The following is a 20,946-nucleotide window of genomic DNA, read 5'->3' on the forward strand; positions in this document are numbered from 1 at the left end:
AATACCGGCCGCGATGCTGTTCGGTGGTGTGCTGCTGTTTCGGTTCTGTATCTGTAACAGAAAGTCTACGAAAGCTACCGTTGCACCGATGGTAGCGCATTCAAGTGAGAAAGCATAAGAATATGAGTATTTTGTTAATGTTTTGTGACTCATTTGTATTTCTCGAAAAGTGTGTAGCACGTGTTACATCTTTCATCATTATCAATTTCAAACTGTTTACACCCAAAAAATGATCGGTGAATAAATATGCCAGTCCATTCTAACCTAGAACCAGGGATACCATCCACTGTACGTAATGCCCAACAACCTGCTGTCGATGGCCATCTCTAGCAGCATCTCGGTTTGCAGCTCCGTCGAGATCGTGCCCGTTGCACGCCGGCCCACCTTTTCAGTGCAGGCCGGAGCCGCCGCATCGACCAGCGCTAGATAGCCAACCAAAAAGTCCCGCTGCTGAGCGACGACACCGAACCGCAGCTCGTCCGTCAGCAGCTGCTTCGGATTGGCTCCGTTTAACTTGCGCAAAACCGTATCCACACGCACCTGCGGGTTCCACTCCCTGTCCGAGCGTCGCTCCTCGGCTCGGCCACTCTCGCCCGGCTGTTCGACCATACGTTGCCTTGCCGCTCGCAACCAGTCCACCGTTGGCTCTCGTACGAAAACCTCCAGACACGCCCGCAGCAGCGTACGACAGTTGCGCAAACACTGCAGCGTGTACAGGTGACATTTCTGCAACACACCCGCCAGGCGCATCGGTTCCATTACGCCCACGAACTGGGGCGTAAGCCGGAACGGTACCAGTTCCGGAATGGGTAGATCCCGCGTCCCGGCGCCGAACGCAATGCCAAAGTCAACACCGACCAGCATACCGGTCGCCCGTTCCAGCACAATGTTGCTCAGGTGCCGATCGCCGATTCCGAGCACCCAGCACGTCACGTTCATGGTGGCCAAACTTTTGGCAAAGTTCATGCGCAACCGATAGTACGCTTCGGGCGTGGCAGCCATATCGTACAGCGCACGTTTCAGCGTGTTGCCGCGGATCGTCTGTGCCAGCTCGACAAACTTCGACTGTAGCCGGTCGGGCATGCAGAACGCGGCCGCCATCCCATACAGTGCCGGCGCGTTGTACGACGAAAGGTTGAACGAATCGTTTGCCGACGGGTCCAGCTGCTTCGATACGCTCATCAGAAAGCGCCCGAACTCGTGGTGCACGTGTGCCTGACCGCGATCGCCCGGGTTGTAGCGGGGTGCGGCCTGCTTCGCTATTTCGCTCATCGCCACCGTCCCCTCCAGCCATCCGAACAGCCCGAAATTGGGCAGTATCGGAACGACGTCGTACGTGCGCAGCTGCAACTGCTGCTCCCGGCAGCGCTGGTCCCACCGCAGCCGGTGCGTTATCTCCCGCTGCAGCTGCTGGATGCGTTGATCCTGCCGCAGATCTTCGCCAAACTTGGCCAAAAAGCGATACTCGTTGCCGTCGCTACCGCGGAACGTGAGCTGTATGGGCAGCCGAAGCGTACCGTACACGACCACATCCGGCATGACCTTCACGATCGTCACGTGCTGAGTGGGGCTCGGTGCACCCCGATCGAGTCCGTACTGGCCCGGAATTTCGACCAACTGCGTTGTGCTGCCGCGCTGCCCACTGCTATGGTAATCCGCCAGCCAGGGGGAAAGATCTTCAAGCTGCAGGCGAGTCGTTTTGGTGCGCGGTCGCATCGATTCGAGGTTGGTTTCGAGTTCCTGCAGCTTCGCCAGTATCGTACCGCGATCTTCCACCGGATGAAGCGACTGCAACGTTCGAACCCGTTCGACAAGGGGCAATGCGGCACGGTAAGCTTGCCCGTAGCGCCACAGATCGTTTGTGTCCAGCGGGAAGACATCGGGCACTAGACGCTCGATGAACGTGTGGTAGGTAGGCTGATCGGTTACGCTGGCCAGATGCCGTTTCAGCTCGGCTATCATGTTGCTGAGCCGCGTTTCCGGCATCACCACGCGGTACAGTTCTGCCACGAAGCGATCCAGCACGGGGAAGCTAAGAGCCGCTCGAAACTGATTTACAAACGGTCGCACCGACGCGCCGGGCTGCAGCAGCTCTCCTAGCAGTAAACGCGCGGGGAAGTAGAGCGCCATCGGGTACTCCTGGACGAGTCGCATTAAAACTTCGTCCAGAAAGTGTTCTACTCCGCTCGGTGCTAGTGGCCTGTCGGGCGTTGCTATCTGCATGTACGACAGTAGCTGCGGTATCCAGGGAAGAAAGTTCCACGAAGGCACGGAGCACGCGTTTTCGTGGAATTCTTTCCCGAGCACATCGTTTTGAAGGTTCCGGAGCTGCAGCAGCACGGGAAATAGGTGCCGAGCCTCACGAGACCCATATTTGATCGCTGGCAGAAGGGATGTGAGAAGCAACCGCTCAACGGGAAGTTCCTCTACTGCAGTGCGCGCCGGGTCCAGCTCGTCGTAGCAGTACCGAGCTAAGCGAAGGTGAGCATCGGCGAGCTGTTCCATAGATGAGTCGTTCGCGCTGCTGTTACCTTCCCTGGAGCTTGATGGACCTTCGTCTAACAAAACATCGATTCCACATTGCAAGCATTGCATGGAAAATTTGCGCAATCTATCGCCCATAGACAGAGGCTCTTCGGTTAGTTGCTTGCTCGACGTATTCATTGCAGTTTGCATAAGTTCCACCAGCGTCGATGAATCTTTCTGTTCGATAATGTCGCTAGATGTCTTCAGCATCGTGCGCACAGTTTCGGAGTGATGGAAAAACTCCGTCCAGGCCCTTTGTTTCACCCCCCGTATGCCGGCCTCCTGCTCGAGGGGCACTAACTGGGAGTTTAGCTTCACCAGCTGCTTAAATCCACGCAGCAAAGCAGGCGTCAAGTTCGCTGCGGACGCCTCAACTACACGCACACGATCGTAGCGTATTCGGGCGATTTTCCGGCGCAAAACTTGATCAACTTGTGGCTCACGGAGGCACACTTCAAAGGCGCGCAGTCTTGCAATGATTTTGCCCGCAAACTTGACATTGTCCTGCTCGAAGGCGACATCCAGCAGGTTTAGCTCCAGCTCGAACAGCAGTTTGGACAGCTGGGTGACGTTGGTTAGGCTGTCGCTCTTCTCCCGCTCCTCCTCGTCCCTGGTGCATTTGGTTTCGAGCTGCTCCAACAGAAACCTACGATAGGCTAGCAACGTATCCCAGGTGAGCAGCGAATCCGTCACCGTGGGTTGCGCATTGTTCCACGAAACCACCAACCCGCCGGCAGCTTGCTCTAGCTCGTTGGTCGACCGTTCCAGCAGCTCACTGTACGCAACCAGCTCGATCACTTTGCGTACGCTCAGCAAACACTCCGTGCGCACCAGCTCGGACAGCACACCGGAGCAGTGCCATTCGTCGAGGAACTGGCGCTTCGTTTGCTCGCCGAACAGGCGTGCCCGTACCATATCCTGGGCGGACAGGTAGAGTGCCGTCAGCTGCTCGCCGAACTCCTGCCGGATGTGTCGTTCGCGCTGCGGCATGTGTAGCCACTGCTCGAGCAGACGATAGAACTCACGCCCTCCTTCATCGCCGGCCAGCACGAGCAGCGCGTTACCGTGCACGTAGTGCGGAAGCAGGTTTTCCTGGTTCCACTCGTCGCACCACAGCTCCTCATGGTTCGTCACCTGATTGCCGATCTCATCCAGCAACACGTCCCACTGGCCGAGCTGCAGCAGGCAGTTGAAGGCGGACTTGTAGCAGAAGTTGCGCTCATCGACCCGGGCCCGGCTCACACGCATGACCAGCTCGCAGTAGCCTCGATGGGCCTGGCCGTACCGGCCAAGCGCTTCCAGCTCAATCGCCTCCCGCAGCTGCGGATCGCTGTCGAGCTTTTCGCCGAATATGCCCACCATCACGCTGTGCTCGTGCAGTGCGTGGTACAGGGTGGACAGTTGCAGCCAATGGTCCGCCTCCGACGAGACGCTGCCGGCGGTACGCACCGGTTCGTCATCAAACTCGGCACCGTCGGCTAGCTTTGCCTCCAGATAGAGGGCCCCCATCGGTAGCATGTTGCATGTGCCGGCGACCGAGGCGATGGTGCGTGGAGGGAGCGTAAATTTCCCCGACGCCTTGCCGAGTGTCAGCTCGATCAAGCCGCCGAAAAGATTGGGATCACACGCCTTCGTCGACTCCAAGATAGGGTTCAACGCTTCATCTAGCCGCCCAACGAATCGATCCCACTCATCCCCGACCATGCGACCGGTGCGACCTTCGCTGTCTCCCACCAGCAGACACTCCACCAAACCGTTGAAGATGGCGACAAACGTTTGCCTGGCGCAGGTCGTATCCCTTCGGCAGAGTGCCTGCAGCGGGAGCAGAAACGCCAGCAGGTTGATCTGCAGATCGGGATAGTCGGCTAGCCGGTAGCGCCGGTACAGTGTCACCTTCGAGGTACTGTCACGCCGTTGCTCCGTGCGTTGCCGCTGGCTGGCGTAATGGCGACTGACAGCCCATGCCGTCTGCTGTTGACGGTTCGTCGCACTGTCCTTCAGGATGCGCTTTCGCAAACGCTCGAAGCTGCGATCCTGTTGCGCTGCCGTGTCAGTGCTGCTGCCCGTGCGCTGCGAACGGCGGTTAAGCTGTAGCGCGCTACTTTCAAACAGCAGCGTGTGCTGTTGCGTCGGCATTGCAAAGGTTTCGTTCCCTTTGGTGAGTCGGTCGGGATCTTGGGTCGGTTCGAACGGGAGCTGCTTCTGCGCTGCACTGTCTAGCCCACCCAGCTGGGTGGCTCGGATCAGTTGCTCCATCTGCGAGCCTCGGCCAGTGATGAAGGATTGCAGCTGCCGCTGTTGCGAAGTTTCCGCAAACATCGGCGTCAGCAGGGTCATCGTGTGACGCTGGCGGGCCGCTGTCTCGATCGTGTACTCGCAGAACTTTACGTCCGCATTGAGATATTCGTGCAGAAACAGGCGATCCTTGGACTCGCGGCACCGGATGGCCGGATCGAGCAGGAGGGCTACCGCATTGCCAAGGAATTCCCCCTCTACGGTTGGATCGTACAGTTGCGCTAGCACAAACAGGAATCGCTCCTTAACGTCACTCGGTAGCTTGCCACTGTCTGTAAGGTACTCCAGTATTCTGCCCCGGATGGAGCCCGATCCCAGCTCAGTTTCGTGTGATCCGCACAACCCTCGTATCAGGTTCCGCCATACCGAGGTCCGACACTCTTCGGACAGCTCTGCCGAACGATGCTCATGGATGTAGATCAATATTTCGAACGCCACTGCACGGGCCTCGTTCGGCGTGCTCGGTTCCGTAGCGACTCGGCCGATCGGTTCGACTAGCTGCTGCAGATGCTCCAGCTCCCGCACAAGCGAAAGCGATCGATTGAGCAGATGCAGCGTCGGCAGCTGCAGCTCGCCATCCTGCAGCAGTAGCGTCAGCTCCATCGATGCAAGCTCTCGGTAAAGCTCGTCGTTAAACTTTTCCAGCCGCCCGCCGAGCAGCAGTTCCAGATACAGGCGCTTCTCGCCACCGGATGCGCTGGGGAAGCGATAGCTCAGCACGGATAGGAACGGATCGGCAATCGAGGGAAATCCTTTGGCCGCTTCGTACAAAACTTCGGCAAACTTTCGATCGTACTCGCGCTGGATGCTGGTAAGCTTGGCGATACATTCGGTGTGGAAGGTTTCCAGCTCGCCGGTCTGCTGTTCCGGTTCCGGGAAACCATCGGGGTAGAGGTGTGCCAGACTGTGGCCTAATAGTAGAGCGGCCGACTTGAAGCTGGTACTGTCCGGCAGGTCCAAGCACCGTAAAACTGCTCGCAGATAATCCTGCTTCGTGCTTTCCATCCATGGCACCAGCTTACCGCGTCCCTTGAGCAGCACAATCGTGCCCAACTGCAGGCCCGCAATCAGCTGCAGCTGTGATCGGTCTTCCGTGGGCTGCCGATGGGATACCATTTCGAAGAGCAGTTCCGCCGGTACGGTCAACGCTTCGTGCCACTGTACGATGACCTCCTGGATCAGTTCCAGGTTCAACCGTAGCACAGCCATTTTACGTGCACTTTGCTGCGGACAGGCATGCTTCATAATAAATCGTAACAGAACGCTCGCCAGCGAAGCGATCTCCCCGGTAGCACCTTCCCTCAGGGAACGGCGAGCCTCACCGGAAGCGTTCCATTCCAGCACCAGAGCAATCAAATCCGTCACCAGCGGGTTCAACCCGCGAAATATGTACCCGTCCACGATGAGCTGCATTAGCGGCCCTATCAACAGGGCCGCATGTGGCTGCAGCTCGTTGCGGCAGTTGTCGATCACTTTCGCGAGAAACAGGCGAACGTTTTTCTGCTGTCCCGGATCGGCTAACGAGCCGACGAGAAAGTGTACCACTGAATCGAGCGGCACCTTGGTGGCGGCCATGTGCCGAATACATCCGCACACCGTGGCCATTATTTCGTGCCGGTTGATCTTTGTCCGTTCGAGCGAAACGTTCGAAAGCGTCCCTTGCTGTCGTTTGGCCAGCTCGGCAGCATCTTTTTGGGAGACTTCGCGCGCGGACAGCACCACCGAATGACTCATATCGAACCGGAACACCTGCTGGCTGAGCGACGATTCCATCACTACTGACAGGCCGGGATCTTTGAGCGCTGGCTTCCGTTGCGCCGGATCTCCTCCTCCTCCGCCTTCCCGCCTAATGGCAACACGCTTTTCGAACGTGCGTGACAGCTGCTCCTGCTCCTGGGTGCCCTCCAGATACAGCTCCTCATTGCTGCAATCGATGAGATGGCGCCACAGGAATTCTCCCTTCTCGCGGCTCTCGCGAAACAGCAGCACCGAGTACATGCGCGCGTCTTCGTTCGTGTTGGAGATCAGTGCTACCAGTGCCCGGTACGCCGCGCACTGGTACTTGCGGAACAGTTCCGCCACGGTGCGATCGTTCGTGGGAAGCGCCACTCGCCGCACACCGTGCGCTCGTTTGCTAAAGTCTCCTATCAAACGTTGACCGCGCACCGGAGCACCCAGCGTATCGTGGGCCGAACCGTACAGTTCCTGTGCCACCGGACAGTTGTCCCCTGTTAGGATCTGTTTCGGCAGCAGGGCCGCGTAATGCTCAACCAGCCGGTAGCTGGCCGCACGATCGATTAGCGCATGCTCCAACACCCAGCCGGTGCGTCCATTTATCTCGACCATGGTGTTGTGCGAGAGGGCGCGAATGATGCGCGTGTAAAACTGCACGATCGAATCGTACCGGCAGTGCCACAGGGCGGTGCACAGATATCGCCGAAGGATCGTCTCCCGAACGACCGGCGCATAGGCGTGGTTGGCAAACAGCTCCCAAAGTTCCAGCAGTCGTTTGCATTGCACTTCGTGCGGTTGGTCGGCAAAAAAGCGTTCGATTGCGGTGCGAAGCTCCGCCTCAGCAATGTGCCCGTCGCCATCGGGTGCCGTCATTTGAATGATCGCTTTTAGCAGCAGCGGCGAACGGGAAATGACCATCGCGTCCAGCAAACGCTCGAGACAGTTAAGGTATCCTATCCGTTCCGGACTGTTTGGGGGGAATTCGGCTGAACGCAGGGGAAAATGCATTGTCTGTAATGCTTCGAGCGCATTCTCAACCTCTGCCCAGTGCGATTCCGCTTCCGGTGCTCCGTTGGGCCCGAGGAGGGTCGGAAGCAGTACGATGGCTTTCGCTTTCAGCTCTATCGAGAGCTCGGACCGTGTGCTTCCTATTAGCTTGGTTAACCATCGGCCATAGGTAGGACTGACCCGGTGATGAATTTCATTCAATGGGAAAGGACATATCATCGCCACACTGGACATTAGCTCGATCAACTGCACATCACATGCCCCGAACTGGTTCGATTGAAGGCGCGAACACTCAAAGAGCGGTGACCAACCACCAGCCAGCAGCATTTCCACCAGACACTTTAGACAATCTGTGTTGGCCGCTTGCTTCCGATAGCTGTAATCCATCAGGTTGCACAGAAAGCGAACGATGAACGAGAAGTTTTCCGGCTTGAGCGCTTTGAAGAGCGTTGGTAAACAATTGGATGGATTCTGAAGAAACAGTTCATAAACTGCCGCACCAAAGCAAACGAGAAAGTGCTCTCCGTGGCGAATGTTTGGCTGTAGCATGTCCTCACTCAAGCTGCACGTGATGACGAATTCTACCAGCCCATCGATATCATCTCCATGGCCAGTGCTGTCAGCCAAGCCAAAGATTGCTTCTAAAACGATCGTCCCAAAGCGTGTTGCAGACGGACTCAACACTAAACATACGCTTTCCTGTCCGATGGCTTTATAGCAATCTTGAAGCAGCTTGCGAGCAGCCAGAGGAATCCGGCCGTCTTTGGCAGTACTGGCCAATAGTGTTCGGTTTCGTAGGTGTTTCGCAACAAAGCGTAATCCTTTCGCAAGCTTCTGATCCTCGGCGTGAATTGTCCTTTGAATTAATAACGTTCTCATCCGTTGGCTGACATCCTCCATCACCGATATGAGCTGATCGGTTAGTGCAATGGTAAAGCGTTGCCCAATAGGTTCGCTGCTTCGCTCAATCAACTGCAATACAAGCGTTTCGAGCTGTGTCCAAAGATGGCGATCGCCTTCCACCTCGTGATGGATGGAAAAATTACAGTCTTGTCCAAGACGGTGCGGCTTGAACAAAAGGGCTAGAAGAAACTCGATCGTAGCTTGATCCTGCCACAGTTCTAAGACTACTGCTGAGCATACTGTGTCCTCCGAGTGCCTGGTAAGCAAAACCGCTAACATATCTACGACCTGAACAACGACTGCCGATTTCAGTGCATCGAAGCGTACAAATTTGTCCGCGCTCATACGCTGTTCGCTGTCCGCGCTCCTTTGCTGGAATGATTCGACCGGCTCGATGTTGGACATTATTTCTTGCACCGTGAAGTTAACCACCGAACGAAGGAAATACCTGACGGCGGGCAAAATACGACATAACAGCGTTTGCAGTAATTCATCCACTACGAGCTTTTCTCTTCGCAACCAGCAGTACATATCAACCGTGGCAAGGAAGTACTCCAACCAAAGAGAAATGTTCATAATGGGAGGATTCGTTTGCTCGTTGCGTAAACTTTCCAGCGTCGAAGCCCGCTCGATACCCTGCAAACTGTCTGCTTGAAGGCAGATCGATACAATCTGTTCGTGGGTAAACTGTTTCGCAAGAAACTGTTCCGCAGTCGCTACATCTCGCACTGTTTTCGAAAGTCGAGCAAACAGCTCCATACACTTTCGCCGGTAAAGCCGCTGCCGTGCGGCGCACTGTCGGAATAGCCAACGCACCAGATGTTCCATCTCACCGCCACCGAGCTCGGTTGGAATGAGCTGCCGTCGACCGGACCGGGCGGATTCGTCACTGCTGCACCCGTTAAACAATGCTTTCCGCTGCTCAAACAGCTTGCCAAGATGATCGAGCGCAAGCAGATACTGTTCGACTATGGCACCATGGCTTCCACCGGTCGCCTCCGACGACAGTCCGATCTGCTCCTGCTCCGTCACGATCAAACCGATCGCGTACGAGTGCATCAGCTCGAAACTGTAGCGCACGATGTGAAAATCTTCCTGCAGCAGCAGCCGAAACAGATTGTTAAAGGCCAGCGCAGACCCGTACCGGTGCGAGGCGTTCAACTCCAGCGCATGTGTCTTCAGTTGCTCCAGCAGGGTGCACTTGATCTTCCGGCGATCGTTCGATAGTTGAGTGCCACCGCACTGCCGGTTGGTCCATTGGAGAAATTCACGCAAACAGCGCACGGACAGGTCGCGGATAGTGCTGCTGTGCTGCACGTTGGACGTCGCATCCAGCAGACAGTCGAGAAGGGCTCGCGTTCCTTGCTGGCCGAGTTTGGACGGTTGCGTTACAAAGTGGATGATTTGGAAGAGCAACGGTTCGAACATCTGACACACGGCCAGGTCTGTGTCGCAGCTCAGCTGAAGCAGATGATGACATACCTGTGTCCTGAAACAGAAGTACAAAGATAATACACAAGTTAGAAACGATAGTAGGTGCGACGAACAATTTCGATAATTGCTATGAAGCAATGAAGCACATTATAACTTAGTCGATAGTCATTGTCCAGAAAAATCTGAACGAACAGTTCCTGCCTTTTTGGGGTTTCCCATCACAAGCAAACGCTTTTACGGCTTAGTGTGGATTTCAACCGGAACCTCATCCAATGTCAAGATTTACCTCGTTTCGAGTGACTGTCCTACTCTTTTTAATATCTCATTGCTTTTCTTATCCTAATCTCATGCCGGACGATTCACACCAGTGTGGATTTTATTCGGAAAGTTGGCACACCGTACAAGACTTCCAGTGGAAGGCAAAGATTGTGCAGCTGAATCCGTCCGCTTCGGGCATTTGCCCGTTCGGAGGCTTTCCCGGCATACAGTTCCAAGGCAGCTGTGTCGATGTGTACGTTACGTACGCTGACAGTTTGTTGAACGTTACTATGGTTTGCCAAAGCGACAAACATCACACAACGCGTGTGAAATGGACAAGCCAATATTCACCCCCGAAAGTGTATGCAGTCCGGTACCAGCTGCTGCCGAACGAACCCGATACCGTACTATTGGAGGGATGTGTACAAAATGTCAACAGGATGAAAGAAATTAGCTGGATGCGGTTGCAATCAGTCAAAAGCTTTAGCAAGGACGCCTACATCCAGCGGTACGAGGGAAGGAACAGGCGGAAATCCTATTTGGAAAACTATTTCTCCTATCGCTCCACATGCTCGTGCTCATATCACAACGAGGTTATATTTAATGTTAGTTCGGTCCGACCGGAGAACCATTGCCTTCTGTCGTGCGTTATTGCCATGGACATGGTGTACATTGTGGTCTGCATAATTATTACACTGACGACATTCATCACCTGGTCGACGAAGAAGCTACCTAGTGTTAAAGGGATAGCAATGAACAAGTTGAAGCAGCTTTCGAACGATAACAAGTGGGCTATTCATACCTAAACAATATTAAAAATACAATTAATTTTCCATTGCAATGAACGTTATTTTAACAAAATATATCACCTATATATTCTAAGTTATCCCTTATAAAAATTCCTGGTGCTTTCCGTAGTTGTTGTTTCCGTAAGACTGGGTGACTGGCCCAGCTCTCACGTGGCCGTTTTGTTTAACGTCGGGTTGCCCACCCCCCGACATTCAGGCACCCAGTTTCCCAGGATACCCACCCCCTCCTGGTTCGCCATCTGCTACCATCCGCCCAAGGGTAGTTGGGTCAAGCCCGTGTACCCAAGCTTGGATATGTGGTGGAACATGCTAACACTCTGCACGACGAGGACTTGTCGGAATAGGAGTTGGATGGGAGAGTCTGTATTAACACTCTAGGGGCTTCGGATTCCATCCCATTGAAGAGTATTCTAAGTTATAGTTTGTATTATAATCCCGCATCAAGTCAACGTAGACGGAATTCACCGACGTATTAGAACGATAGACGCACGACGAACTCTATTGTAACCACACAATTAGGCCATAATCTTCCAAGGTATTGGGTTTACCTGGGATTAGAAACGGACAAACGAGGTATATGTTGATGCGTGCGATTATAGCGTTTCAAGTAGGTGTAGAATTGGCAGAAGAAACATGAGGTTTAACATCACTCGGTACGAAGCGGGCCCGTGGTATAGTCGTCAGCTCGCACGACTTAACAACATGCCCATCGTGGGTTCAAGTCTCATATACGGGACCGATCACCCGTAGCAAGAACTGACCATCCGGCAGCGTGGTACTAAATTAGTCTGTAAATCTCTTTATATATAGCCTAGGCTGGCATATGAGGTCCGTGGAGGTCGTTACGAAGAGATGAGAGCAAAGAAGATAAAGTTTTCGAGCATCTGAAGGTGAAACAAAGCAAGTGATGTGAGTGACGTGAAGTGATTATGACATGTGTCCAGCGATCCATCCAGAATAGAGTTCAAAGATCATTGGCTACACAGAACAGGATGAACAGTTGCATGTTTGAACTTAAGTACATGAGTAACTATTGCTCACCTGCGCGCATGATTGGACCCTTGAGTGAAATAAGCAGTAGTGTTGTTGACCAATAACCTCTGCTAATGAATGTTACGAACTTCAGAAGGAAGTTTCCAGTAATCGAACTTTCTCCAATAAAACCGTGCCTAATATGCCTTCCTACAACTCGCAGTAAGTTAGTGTCTAACCACGACTTCTGACAACTAGTGCCCACTATGTCACCATGGTGGATATTACTATCCACCTATGTGTGGATCACCATTTTTGGCGTTCTATCCATTGTACACAACAATTTCTGGTGCGTGGTGCCCTCCTCTTACTGGCAGCAGCGGGGCGATTTCAATTATACCGCTAAACTGCTACGCATAGTTCCCGATAACGGAGGCTACAGTCCGTACAACACCTTTCCCAACATGACCCATATGGGCCAGTGTCTCGATATGCATCTGGGTTATCGCAAACACATCCTTAACGTAACGATCACCTGCCGCAACACGTACGTACCATCGGTGGATGTTGCCATCGGTCCGAGTGAACTGGGTAGGGTTTCCCGGCTAGACTTTCGGATTGACCAGAAGGGCTACATAACGCTTGTTAGCTGCTTCAAAATGAGTGAACAACTGGTACAATATGGTGAGCTGGTCGCTACGAAAGGCACCGATGACATTGCCCGGTATCAGTCGGAGCTGTACGGGATCAACGCCGGATCTATATTTCCAATGGTGCAGTACATTTCCTATCAACGTCCCTGTCAGTGCGTCTTTCGTAATGAATTTTTGTTTCACGTAAAGCCTGCAACCGATCGAGCAGCGATGGGAAGTGAAATGGATGAGAACGTCAGTTTACGTCAATGGCGGTTCATTGTGCTAGGAGCTGTGCTGCTTCTAATTGTCCTTTGTGCAATAGTTAAGTTAATGAAGTCATAATAAAATTGAATGTTTCGTATCTGGCAGCACTTACCACAATCCAGCCAGCTGATCCTGATAGCTAATGCCCAACAGATACAACACGATGGTGTGTAGAAGCTCGCACGCGGCCAGCTTTGTCGCACGGTCACTACACTCCACCGCCAGCTCACACACCCGGCCGACAATGCTGTCCAGCTTGATGCACGGCCGGGTGCCTCTCTCGCAAAGCAGTCGTAGCTCCAGCGATCGACCACTATCTGCATCCCATCGCGTCAGTGAACTGCTGCTGCCCCTGTTCTCTCGTGCATGAACGCGCTCTAGCTCCAACTCATCCACCACCAACCAGCAGCATTCGTTCGGTTGCAAGTCGGCGAAAAAGTTTAATATACGCAGCTGGAACGTTACCAGCTCGCTCGTGTCTACGCTCTGCTCGATCCGATGCTGTTGCTTGATGCGTTCAATCTTGACTGCCGGCACGTTTGCCGTCCGGTGGCGCTTGAATTTGGCCAACCGTAAACTTTGAGCGGGCGGTTGGGTGGAGTCACGCGTTCGCAGAAAGGGTTCCAGCAGTGGTAGCACCTGTCGGAGCAGTCGCTCCCGTATCTCCCGTCGCAAAGGTGGGTAGCGGAAGCGTACAATACGCTGCAGCGAGTAGAGTGCGGCCCGTGCGATGGACAGTAAACTTCGCCCCAAACGGAATGCGGTCCGGAACACGTCCACCATGAGCGGTTGCTTGCGGGTTTTGTCTTCAATGAAATCGACCAGCAAGCGTACCGGTGCATTGAGCACAAAGCGAAGACACGCCAGCTGCAACTCTCCGATCGCGTACAGTGCACGCTGTATCGTTTGCTCCAGATAGAACGCCAGTAGCATTTGCGTCGTTCGAAAATCCTCGGATGGCGCTTCCTGCTGCCGAAAGTACCCAATCCGTTCTGCCGTTGCAAGTCCCATCTCGATTAGCTTTACAAAGCCACTCACCAGCGGACGATTCAGCGACTGTCTAACGAACCGCTCGAAGTACGGACGGATCCAATCGGCGAACAGTTCCCGAACAGCGGCGGGCGTTTGGGGACCATGCAACATGTCACGGTACAGTTCCACCAGATTGAGAAAGATGTGGTAGTCCTTCGGTTTGGTCGGTAGTATGTCTATGTTGGGATCGCTGAAGAACAGCTCCTGGTGTTGTCCATCATTGTCCTGGAAGGTTCGCTTGCGGGTCGATAGATCAAGCTTTTCCACTATCACAAACAGCGTGTTCATCAGCGCACGGTAAAGGGCAGGCAGCAAGGAAGAATCGTGTGCGCTTTGTGCTTTCTCCAGCAACCCTTGCCACAGGGGAAGATAGTTTTTGTACGTTACCAGGTCCCGCTTCCAGTCGATTTTGGGTGCTGTATCACCGGCGGCTACGTTTGACGAAGGTACGGGAAGTGCTGCAGGAAAAGGCAATGCGTGTGTACAGCTCCAGACGATTCCCTGCAGCAGCACACTGTCGAGCAGCTGGTGCCGGGTAGTTCCTCCAAGCTTGCCAATATTTTCCAGCATACTCACAACCGATCGTACAATCAACTCGTGGTGCGCGGTGGAAATGTGGTAAAAATCGCGCACCAGCGCCACCGTCATCGTTTGCACCGAAACAAGCTGTACCGTGGAGAGCTGTTGGACGTGGGTAAGAATCTCCGACAGAGCTTGAATGAAGTCGGGTAAATATACAAGCATGTCAGCCGTGCTAGACGCTGACCGCTCACATATGCCCTCGATACGCTGCAGTACGATGGTGAGCAGTTCGTTCAGCGAGATGCTGGACTCTCCCGCCAACTGTTGACAGGGACCGGCCATGATTCCGAACCCACGGATAGCAATCCGGATCTCCAAACGATCCACAGTGGCCGAGCTTAGCAGTTTTCTGTAGTAGTTGACGTACTGGTTCAGTACATCAACCTTCGGCGGATATTCGGGCCCACGTTCCGCCGCTAGTTCTGGGGTGGACAATACACGGGCGATCTCTCCGTGGAATGCATACAAAGCTTTCAGCCCAGCGTCTCTATCCTCCTGGCTGCTTGATTTGATCCACCTGCCGGCCAGCATTGTTTGCCAGTGCACATGATCCGCGTACAGCTGCCACGAGAACAGCGGTGCATGGTTGCCTACCACGTGCAGAGCATTCCGGAAAACGGCCCGCTCGGAGCGGCTTTCTTCCCAGATGGAGAGCTTTTTTACCAGCAGGTAAAGTCGTTGGCGCAGTTCTCGATCGTTTTCCGACGGCGCAAAATGGACCAGGAAAAGATCCAGCCCACGAACGGCTCCCGCCAACGAAACGAGCGATGGGTAATTTTCCTCCAGCAACTGTTTTTCCGCCGCGTTCAGAAATATGTCCCTCACTCGATCCGGCTCAGGTATACTGGCTGGAAAGTTTTGCGCAAGCTGGCCCAACAGTTCGTACAGATTCTGCTGAAATCGATTCGGAAGCTTTCCCTGCTGAAACACCAACAGCAGCTCTGCCGGAAGTTGATCGAGCTGTGCGTACGTTTCGTTTTGCAAACATCCGTAAGCAACGCTGTCCTGCAGTACGAGTGCGGCCAACTCGCGGCTCCTTGCTGGCACGGAGGACGATTGGATGTATCGTAGCGCTATCGGCACAACCACCACCATCCGTTTGCCCATCAACGGCGAATGTTTCTCGATCGTTTTACGAAACAGTTCAAACGTACTCTCGATCACCTTCCCGAAGTGTTTCGCACTGGAAAATGATTTGTTCAGAAAGGCTACCAATCCGTTCGCAGAGGTGAGCATACACTCAAGATTGAAATCTGAAAGAACAAAGTTGAATAAACGGCTGATGGGTGAAAATGGTGGACGAAAGATGCCAAGATGCAGTTATCATACCGGTTTCGGCCTGGCTTTCTTCGGCCTTTTCGACGATGAGCTGTGTGATGCGATCGATGATGCTGCGTGCTTGAGGAATCTGTTGTGTATCGAGGCATGTTTTTAGCTGCCTCAAACAGGTGCTTAAATCCGATTCCATTGTGATACTGCTTCAAAATTGAACTTCCTGTACCTTCCTGTATTTTCATGTACCGAGCACCGGCTTGGAACAATATTTTTCCCGAACGTGAAAACAATTTCTTTTATTTCACCGTCACAGAGCAATACATCACAGTTGAACCACAATAAATATGATAAGTTTTAAAAGAAAAATGTATTTTAACAAAATTCCGCAAACGATGTAAAGTATTTCTCTCCGCGGATGAAAAACAACTGACCGAAGAGTTCGCGCGCCTTGATCGTTTGTTTTGATTACGTAGCTGTCAAATGTCACGGTGGTCGACCATCATTAAAATCTTTCATTTAATTTTTAGTAAAGTTTTTAAATGCATTTTTTAATTTGAAGTGTTTTTAAAATATTAATTCAATTTAATAATTTGTATACCACTCTTTTATTTATATTTTCCACATAAAATGTCACATTAGTGCAGCAAATTCTATCCAACCGAGCCACCACTATGCGACCGGCATTAGCTGCACGCGAAAAATTAGTGCCAACAAACGCAGAAAGACGAGAGCGGCGAGACAGGAAATTTGCTGCATTCAATCGATTTTCTAACGCCACCCGTGTTGTTGTGGCTCTCTGTGAGCGTTTGGCCAGGCCAACAGTGACGTCAGCACACCCGCAGCACGCCGTCGCACTATCCACCATCTCGCTCGCGGTCGTTTTATGACGTCGGTAATTGCTCGCTCGACAGGCTCGACGCTACATCACATCAAACGCTGCTGGTCCGGCTCGCTTATCGGTGGCAAACAGTGTATCCGGCCGTCGGCGCTTCCGCAATCCGTCGTACGCAACGGCAGTGTCCCCGTGTGTCCATTCGGAACGAAGTTTAGCGTGATGGGCAAACCGAAGGTGGTATTTGTGCTCGGTCCGCCCGGCTCGGGCAAGGGTACGCAGTGCGAGAAGATAGTGAAAGAGTTTGGCTACACGCACCTTTCCGCCGGGGATTTGCTGCGCGAGGAGCGCAACCGGGAGGGGTCCGAGTACGGAGCGCTGATTGAGGACAACATTAAGAACGGGCGGATCGTGCCGGTGGAAATTACCTGCGCCCTGCTGGAAAATGCCATGAACAAAACCACCGAGGTGAGCATATAATGATGATGATGGTGCATGATGGTGGTGGTGTGCGATTTTTGCATCACGGGCCTTTCCAGCATACTATCCTGGATTGGCATACCGATAAGGGCGGAAACGCACTTGAAAATGAACGTGTGTGGAATATTATTACACAATCAAGTGCTGTCGAATGCGTGCATGTCGTTTATTGGTGGTGTGTGGTGGTAGTGATTACCAAATGGTCACTGCACGGGGGGTCAGACTGGGTGACACGCGCGGTAGCAGCGTGGTTCAAGTTCGGTGAATTTCCAACGAGACGCATTTTTACGCTTAATATCTATACAGTATTTGTTATTTTTAGACCACCACCGTGCTCTAGAAAGGCCCCCCAACCGAACGTTGTAGCTTTATAATGAGATTGGCACATGGCGCCTAGAGCACACTTCTAATCGGTGACCGTATTTCCGTACCCCTCTCCCGTACAGGCGACCGGTAACGATCGATTCCTGATCGATGGTTTCCCCCGGAACGAGGACAACCTGCAGGGCTGGACGAAGAAGATGGCCGACAAGGTCGAGCAGCAGTTTGTCCTGTTCTTCGAGTGCTCCGAGCAGCAGTGCACCGAGCGGTGCCTGAAGCGGGGCGAGAGCAGCGGCCGCTCGGATGATAATGCGGAAAGTTTGAAGAAGCGCTTCAACACGTACATCAACGACACGGTGGCCATCATTAAGCACTACGAGGAGCTGCAGTTGGTGAAGAAAATCGATGCCAGCGCCGGCCCGGATGCGGTCTTTGAGCACGTGAAGGCAATTTTTGGCGAGCAGAAGTAGATGCGTGTGGCGGGGTAGTCGGTAGGAGTACGAAGGCAAAACTACACGCTAATTTGAATAGAATCCGGTTTTTTCATATCATTAAGCAGACGCCAGCCATAACAGGTTGTCGCCGGGAAGCGTTGGTCAGTGGAGTTTGAAATAGCTCTTTTCCGACTGCAACGATGCGGAAATGCTATGCGCTCTCCACTCAAAGCTGCCGGCCTACATTCCTCAATATCGAAAACACAAGCGCCTCCCACACTCCTTTCTCTGTACCCTCTACTACCGGTGAAAAATCCTGCGGGCTTATTAACTGTCCCTTTTAGTTTCCCTTTTCCGTTTCCTTACCAGTATTTTTAACCAATTGTATGCAATATGTATATCCTATGCTAGAATGGCATAATTCAATGTACTGACCATTTTTGCTACTGAAAACGCAAACGGTAAAATCAGCAGTAAAGTATTAATTTCACTCTTGTTAGGTTTGTTTCTGCGGTGAAGGAATGTGAAATGGGGTATATAAGGGATCGGATCGCTCGTGCACAGTGAATCGTACACCAAATCCTGTCGTTTATGTGAAGTTTTTTTTTTGTTAGACAGTGCTAATTTCCTTCAACTATTTTTGTTTTATTTGCATCCTGCTGTTTACTTTTCTTTTTCTTTCTTCGTCTCGAATGGTGTGAATGTAAATGAATTGATGAAACGATAATAAACATTAGAAATATATGGTGTCACGTTACAAATGCTAATGCGCAAAGATTTTTACTGATTTTACAATAACAAAATATTCCTGTATAACATTAACAAACCATTTATTTGACTTTGACCGTTCTTGTCAGCCGCGATTTCGAATGAACAAATGGCGAAACTGTTGCAACTTGGCCTCGGTTATCACCACACTCACCAGCAACCGTTCGGCGTTGTTCGGATCGGCGGCCGACTCCGTCACGGCCGCATTCTTGTACAGCCATGCCAACTCCTGCCCACCCATCGGCACCCGTATCACCATGCGCTGCCGTCCCGTAGCGCGCAACACACGTCGTTCCACCTCCAGCAGCAACTCGTGCACACCGACCAGCGTGCGGGAGGAGATGAGATGCAGTCGCTGCTGCTCGCCGTCACTGTCCATGCGCAGGTCGGCCGGGTCGGCGACAAGATCGATCTTATTGCCCACATTAATGATACGCTCGGGGGTTAGCGCTCGGTCCCCGTTGTTGCCCTGCTGCATCAGCTTGCCCAACGTGCGCTCCACGTGCGCACGCTGCTCCGCACAGTTCTCGTGCGCCATGTCCTGCACGTGCACGATCACATCGGCCAGCATAGCGTCCTCGAGCGTGGCCACGAAACATTCAATCAGCCCGGTAGGTATGTCCGCCATAAAGCCAACCGTGTCCATGTACAGCACCTCGAGCTTGCAGGGCAGCAGGCCGGCGTGAGCCGTCACGTCCAGCGTTGCAAACAGTTGATCCCGCGGCTGCAGGCTTTGCTCCTCCGTCAGCGCTTTAATGAGCGACGTTTTGCCCGCATTGGTGTAACCGACCACGGCTACGACGGGGAAGTTTTTCTGCCGGCGTCGATTGCGCAGCAGCTCACGGTGGGAGCGGATCGTGGCCAGTTCGTTGCGCAACTTGCGCTCGCGCAACTGTAGCATTTGTCGTTGGGAGTCGCTCAGAAAGATACGACCGCCGCCTTTCGTTGATCCTTCCTGGTCCTTCACCTGGGACCAGATGTACGGTAGCTCGGCAAGGGCGACCTGCAGCTTTGCCTCCATGCTGACCGCGTGCAGCCGAAGTATCTGTACGACTACCGAGTAACGATCCATCACTGGCAGCCGAAACACTTGCTCGAGCGTTTGCTTCTGGCCGTAGGTGAGCGTACCCTTGGAGATGAACACACAGGTGAGTGGTGTGCCGGTTTCTTGCCGCGCCTGGATGATGCCTTTAAGTTCCTCCAGCTTACCGGTGCCGAACAGTTGCCGCTTGTCCAGCGTTTCCACTGGCACCTTCATGCTGAGCTCAATGTTCCATCGGGGCAGCGAACGGACGAGCGCTTCCGCCTCCTGGAGCAGTAGGTCCGGTTTGGTGGGATTCTTTCGTGGTCCCCATTTGATGTAGGGTTGTATGATCACTACATGCTGTACGTTGAGGATCTGTTTCGTTACATGCATCGCACTGGATGCAACCGTGTCGTACTCGCGATCCTCTATCAGCTCCGTCCGTTGGTTCATCGTTTCATCCAATGCTTCATCATCGTCTTCGTGTTTTGATGCGATCGCTTTCTGTCGCTGGCCTGCTTGCTTTCCTCCCTTGTACTTGCTCGAATCGGTGTACCTTTCTCGGCAAAAGAAGAGTTGTGTTAATTGTCGGCATCTTTCCAACTCGTTGCGGCACTTTGGTTGGAAGGATTGTAGTAAAACATTCTTCACGCACGCCTTCCGAACGATGCTTCTTACACTTAATCCTAACATTGTAATCTAAAATCTGTGCTAGCGTATGTTTGTGTGTACGACCCGTTCGCACTCTAAACAATCGTCTCCTTCGACGGTACAGCCGGTTCGATCGCGTCCTGCAGCACACTGTACTTCTCCTCGACGGCCATCCACCGGGCCTGGCAGGCACGGGTACGGTCGGAGGTCACCTTGTACGCGGCACCGGTTGCGACCAGCGTAGCCACCAGTATGTTGCCCTTCTTCGTGTACGGCAGATAGCGCTGGCCGATTTGCTGCAGGAAGTAAATGCCGGCAAACCCGAGCGAAAACGTCGCCAACCCCGTAAACAACGACCGGCTCATGCACTCGATGTACGAATCGAAGCCTGGATGTTTGTCGCGCTGTTGGTCCTTCAGCTGACGTATGTCGTTCATTGCGTTGCCACGACGGGTGTTGCCGGATGGATGAGGTAGGCCAAAAAGGGGATTTATTGGCTCACTGCCCAACGATTGTTTGTCTAGTGCGATTTTTGGTCGACCACGTTACGCAACCTTCACGATTCTGCTAAAGTGCGATCGCTGACCGCACGAAATGGTCTGTTTTGGGAGTGAGGAACGTAAACAAACACGCACACACTCGCACAAAAAAGCAGATTGCGAAATCATAATAAACGCGACAATTTGACGTGCGAGTGACGTGGGCGAGA

The 20,946-nt window shown here is 53.1% G+C and overlaps 4 protein-coding genes across 4 annotated transcripts; 1 reads left to right on the forward strand and 3 right to left on the reverse strand.

The window, feature by feature from the left end:
* Window positions 1–99: 99 nt before the first annotated feature.
* LOC1278787 (DNA-dependent protein kinase catalytic subunit) lies at window positions 100–16,164 on the reverse strand. The gene is made up of 3 exons (XM_061651721.1): window positions 15,782–16,164; window positions 12,951–15,705; window positions 100–9,955 (listed from the first exon to the last, which is right to left on the reverse strand). The coding sequence occupies exons 1-3, from the start codon at window positions 15,918–15,920 to the stop codon at window positions 265–267; spliced, it is 12,585 nt and encodes a 4,194-aa protein (XP_061507705.1). The 5' UTR covers window positions 15,921–16,164; the 3' UTR covers window positions 100–264.
* A 26-nt stretch (window positions 16,165–16,190) lies between these two features.
* LOC1278788 (UMP-CMP kinase) lies at window positions 16,191–18,555 on the forward strand. The gene is made up of 2 exons (XM_318420.6): window positions 16,191–17,027; window positions 17,486–18,555. The coding sequence occupies exons 1-2, from the start codon at window positions 16,611–16,613 to the stop codon at window positions 17,828–17,830; spliced, it is 762 nt and encodes a 253-aa protein (XP_318420.5). The 5' UTR covers window positions 16,191–16,610; the 3' UTR covers window positions 17,831–18,555.
* Window positions 18,556–18,599: 44 nt separating this feature from the next.
* LOC1278789 (putative GTP-binding protein 6) lies at window positions 18,600–20,279 on the reverse strand. The gene has a single exon (XM_318421.5). It carries the CDS (start codon window positions 20,277–20,279, stop codon window positions 18,648–18,650), a length of 1,632 nt encoding a protein of 543 aa, XP_318421.5. The 3' UTR covers window positions 18,600–18,647.
* Window positions 20,279–20,674, reverse strand: LOC11176077 (transmembrane protein 141). The gene has a single exon (XM_003436626.2). The coding sequence runs from the start codon at window positions 20,672–20,674 to the stop codon at window positions 20,333–20,335; it is 342 nt and encodes a 113-aa protein (XP_003436674.1). The 3' UTR covers window positions 20,279–20,332.
* Between the last annotated feature and the right edge of the window lie 272 nt (window positions 20,675–20,946).

This window comes from Anopheles gambiae, chromosome 2, assembly GCF_943734735.2.
Source record: "Anopheles gambiae chromosome 2, idAnoGambNW_F1_1, whole genome shotgun sequence".
Taxonomy (NCBI): Eukaryota; Metazoa; Arthropoda; class Insecta; order Diptera; family Culicidae; genus Anopheles; species Anopheles gambiae.

What these genes read in the sequence shown, in the direction of transcription:
- LOC1278787 (XM_061651721.1), bottom strand. Translation starts at nt 15,920, where the DNA reads ATGGAATCGGATTTAAGCACCTGTTTGAGGCAGCTAAAAACATGCCTC. An exon ending in AGAAAGCCAGGCCGAAACCG is followed by an intron (nt 15,706 to 15,781) that starts GTATGATAACTG and finishes TTGTTCTTTCAG; the next exon opens with ATTTCAATCTTGAGTGTATG. An exon ending in GATCAGCTGGCTGGATTGTG is followed by an intron (nt 9,956 to 12,950) that starts GTAAGTGCTGCC and finishes CTTCTGTTTCAG; the next exon opens with GACACAGGTATGTCATCATC.
- LOC1278788 (XM_318420.6), top strand. Translation starts at nt 16,611, where the DNA reads ATGACGTCGGTAATTGCTCGCTCGACAGGCTCGACGCTACATCACATC. An exon ending in CCATGAACAAAACCACCGAG is followed by an intron (nt 17,028 to 17,485) that starts GTGAGCATATAA and finishes TCTCCCGTACAG; the next exon opens with GCGACCGGTAACGATCGATT.
- LOC11176077 (XM_003436626.2), bottom strand. Translation starts at nt 20,674, where the DNA reads ATGAACGACATACGTCAGCTGAAGGACCAACAGCGCGACAAACATCCA.
- LOC1278789 (XM_318421.5), bottom strand. Translation starts at nt 20,279, where the DNA reads ATGTTAGGATTAAGTGTAAGAAGCATCGTTCGGAAGGCGTGCGTGAAG.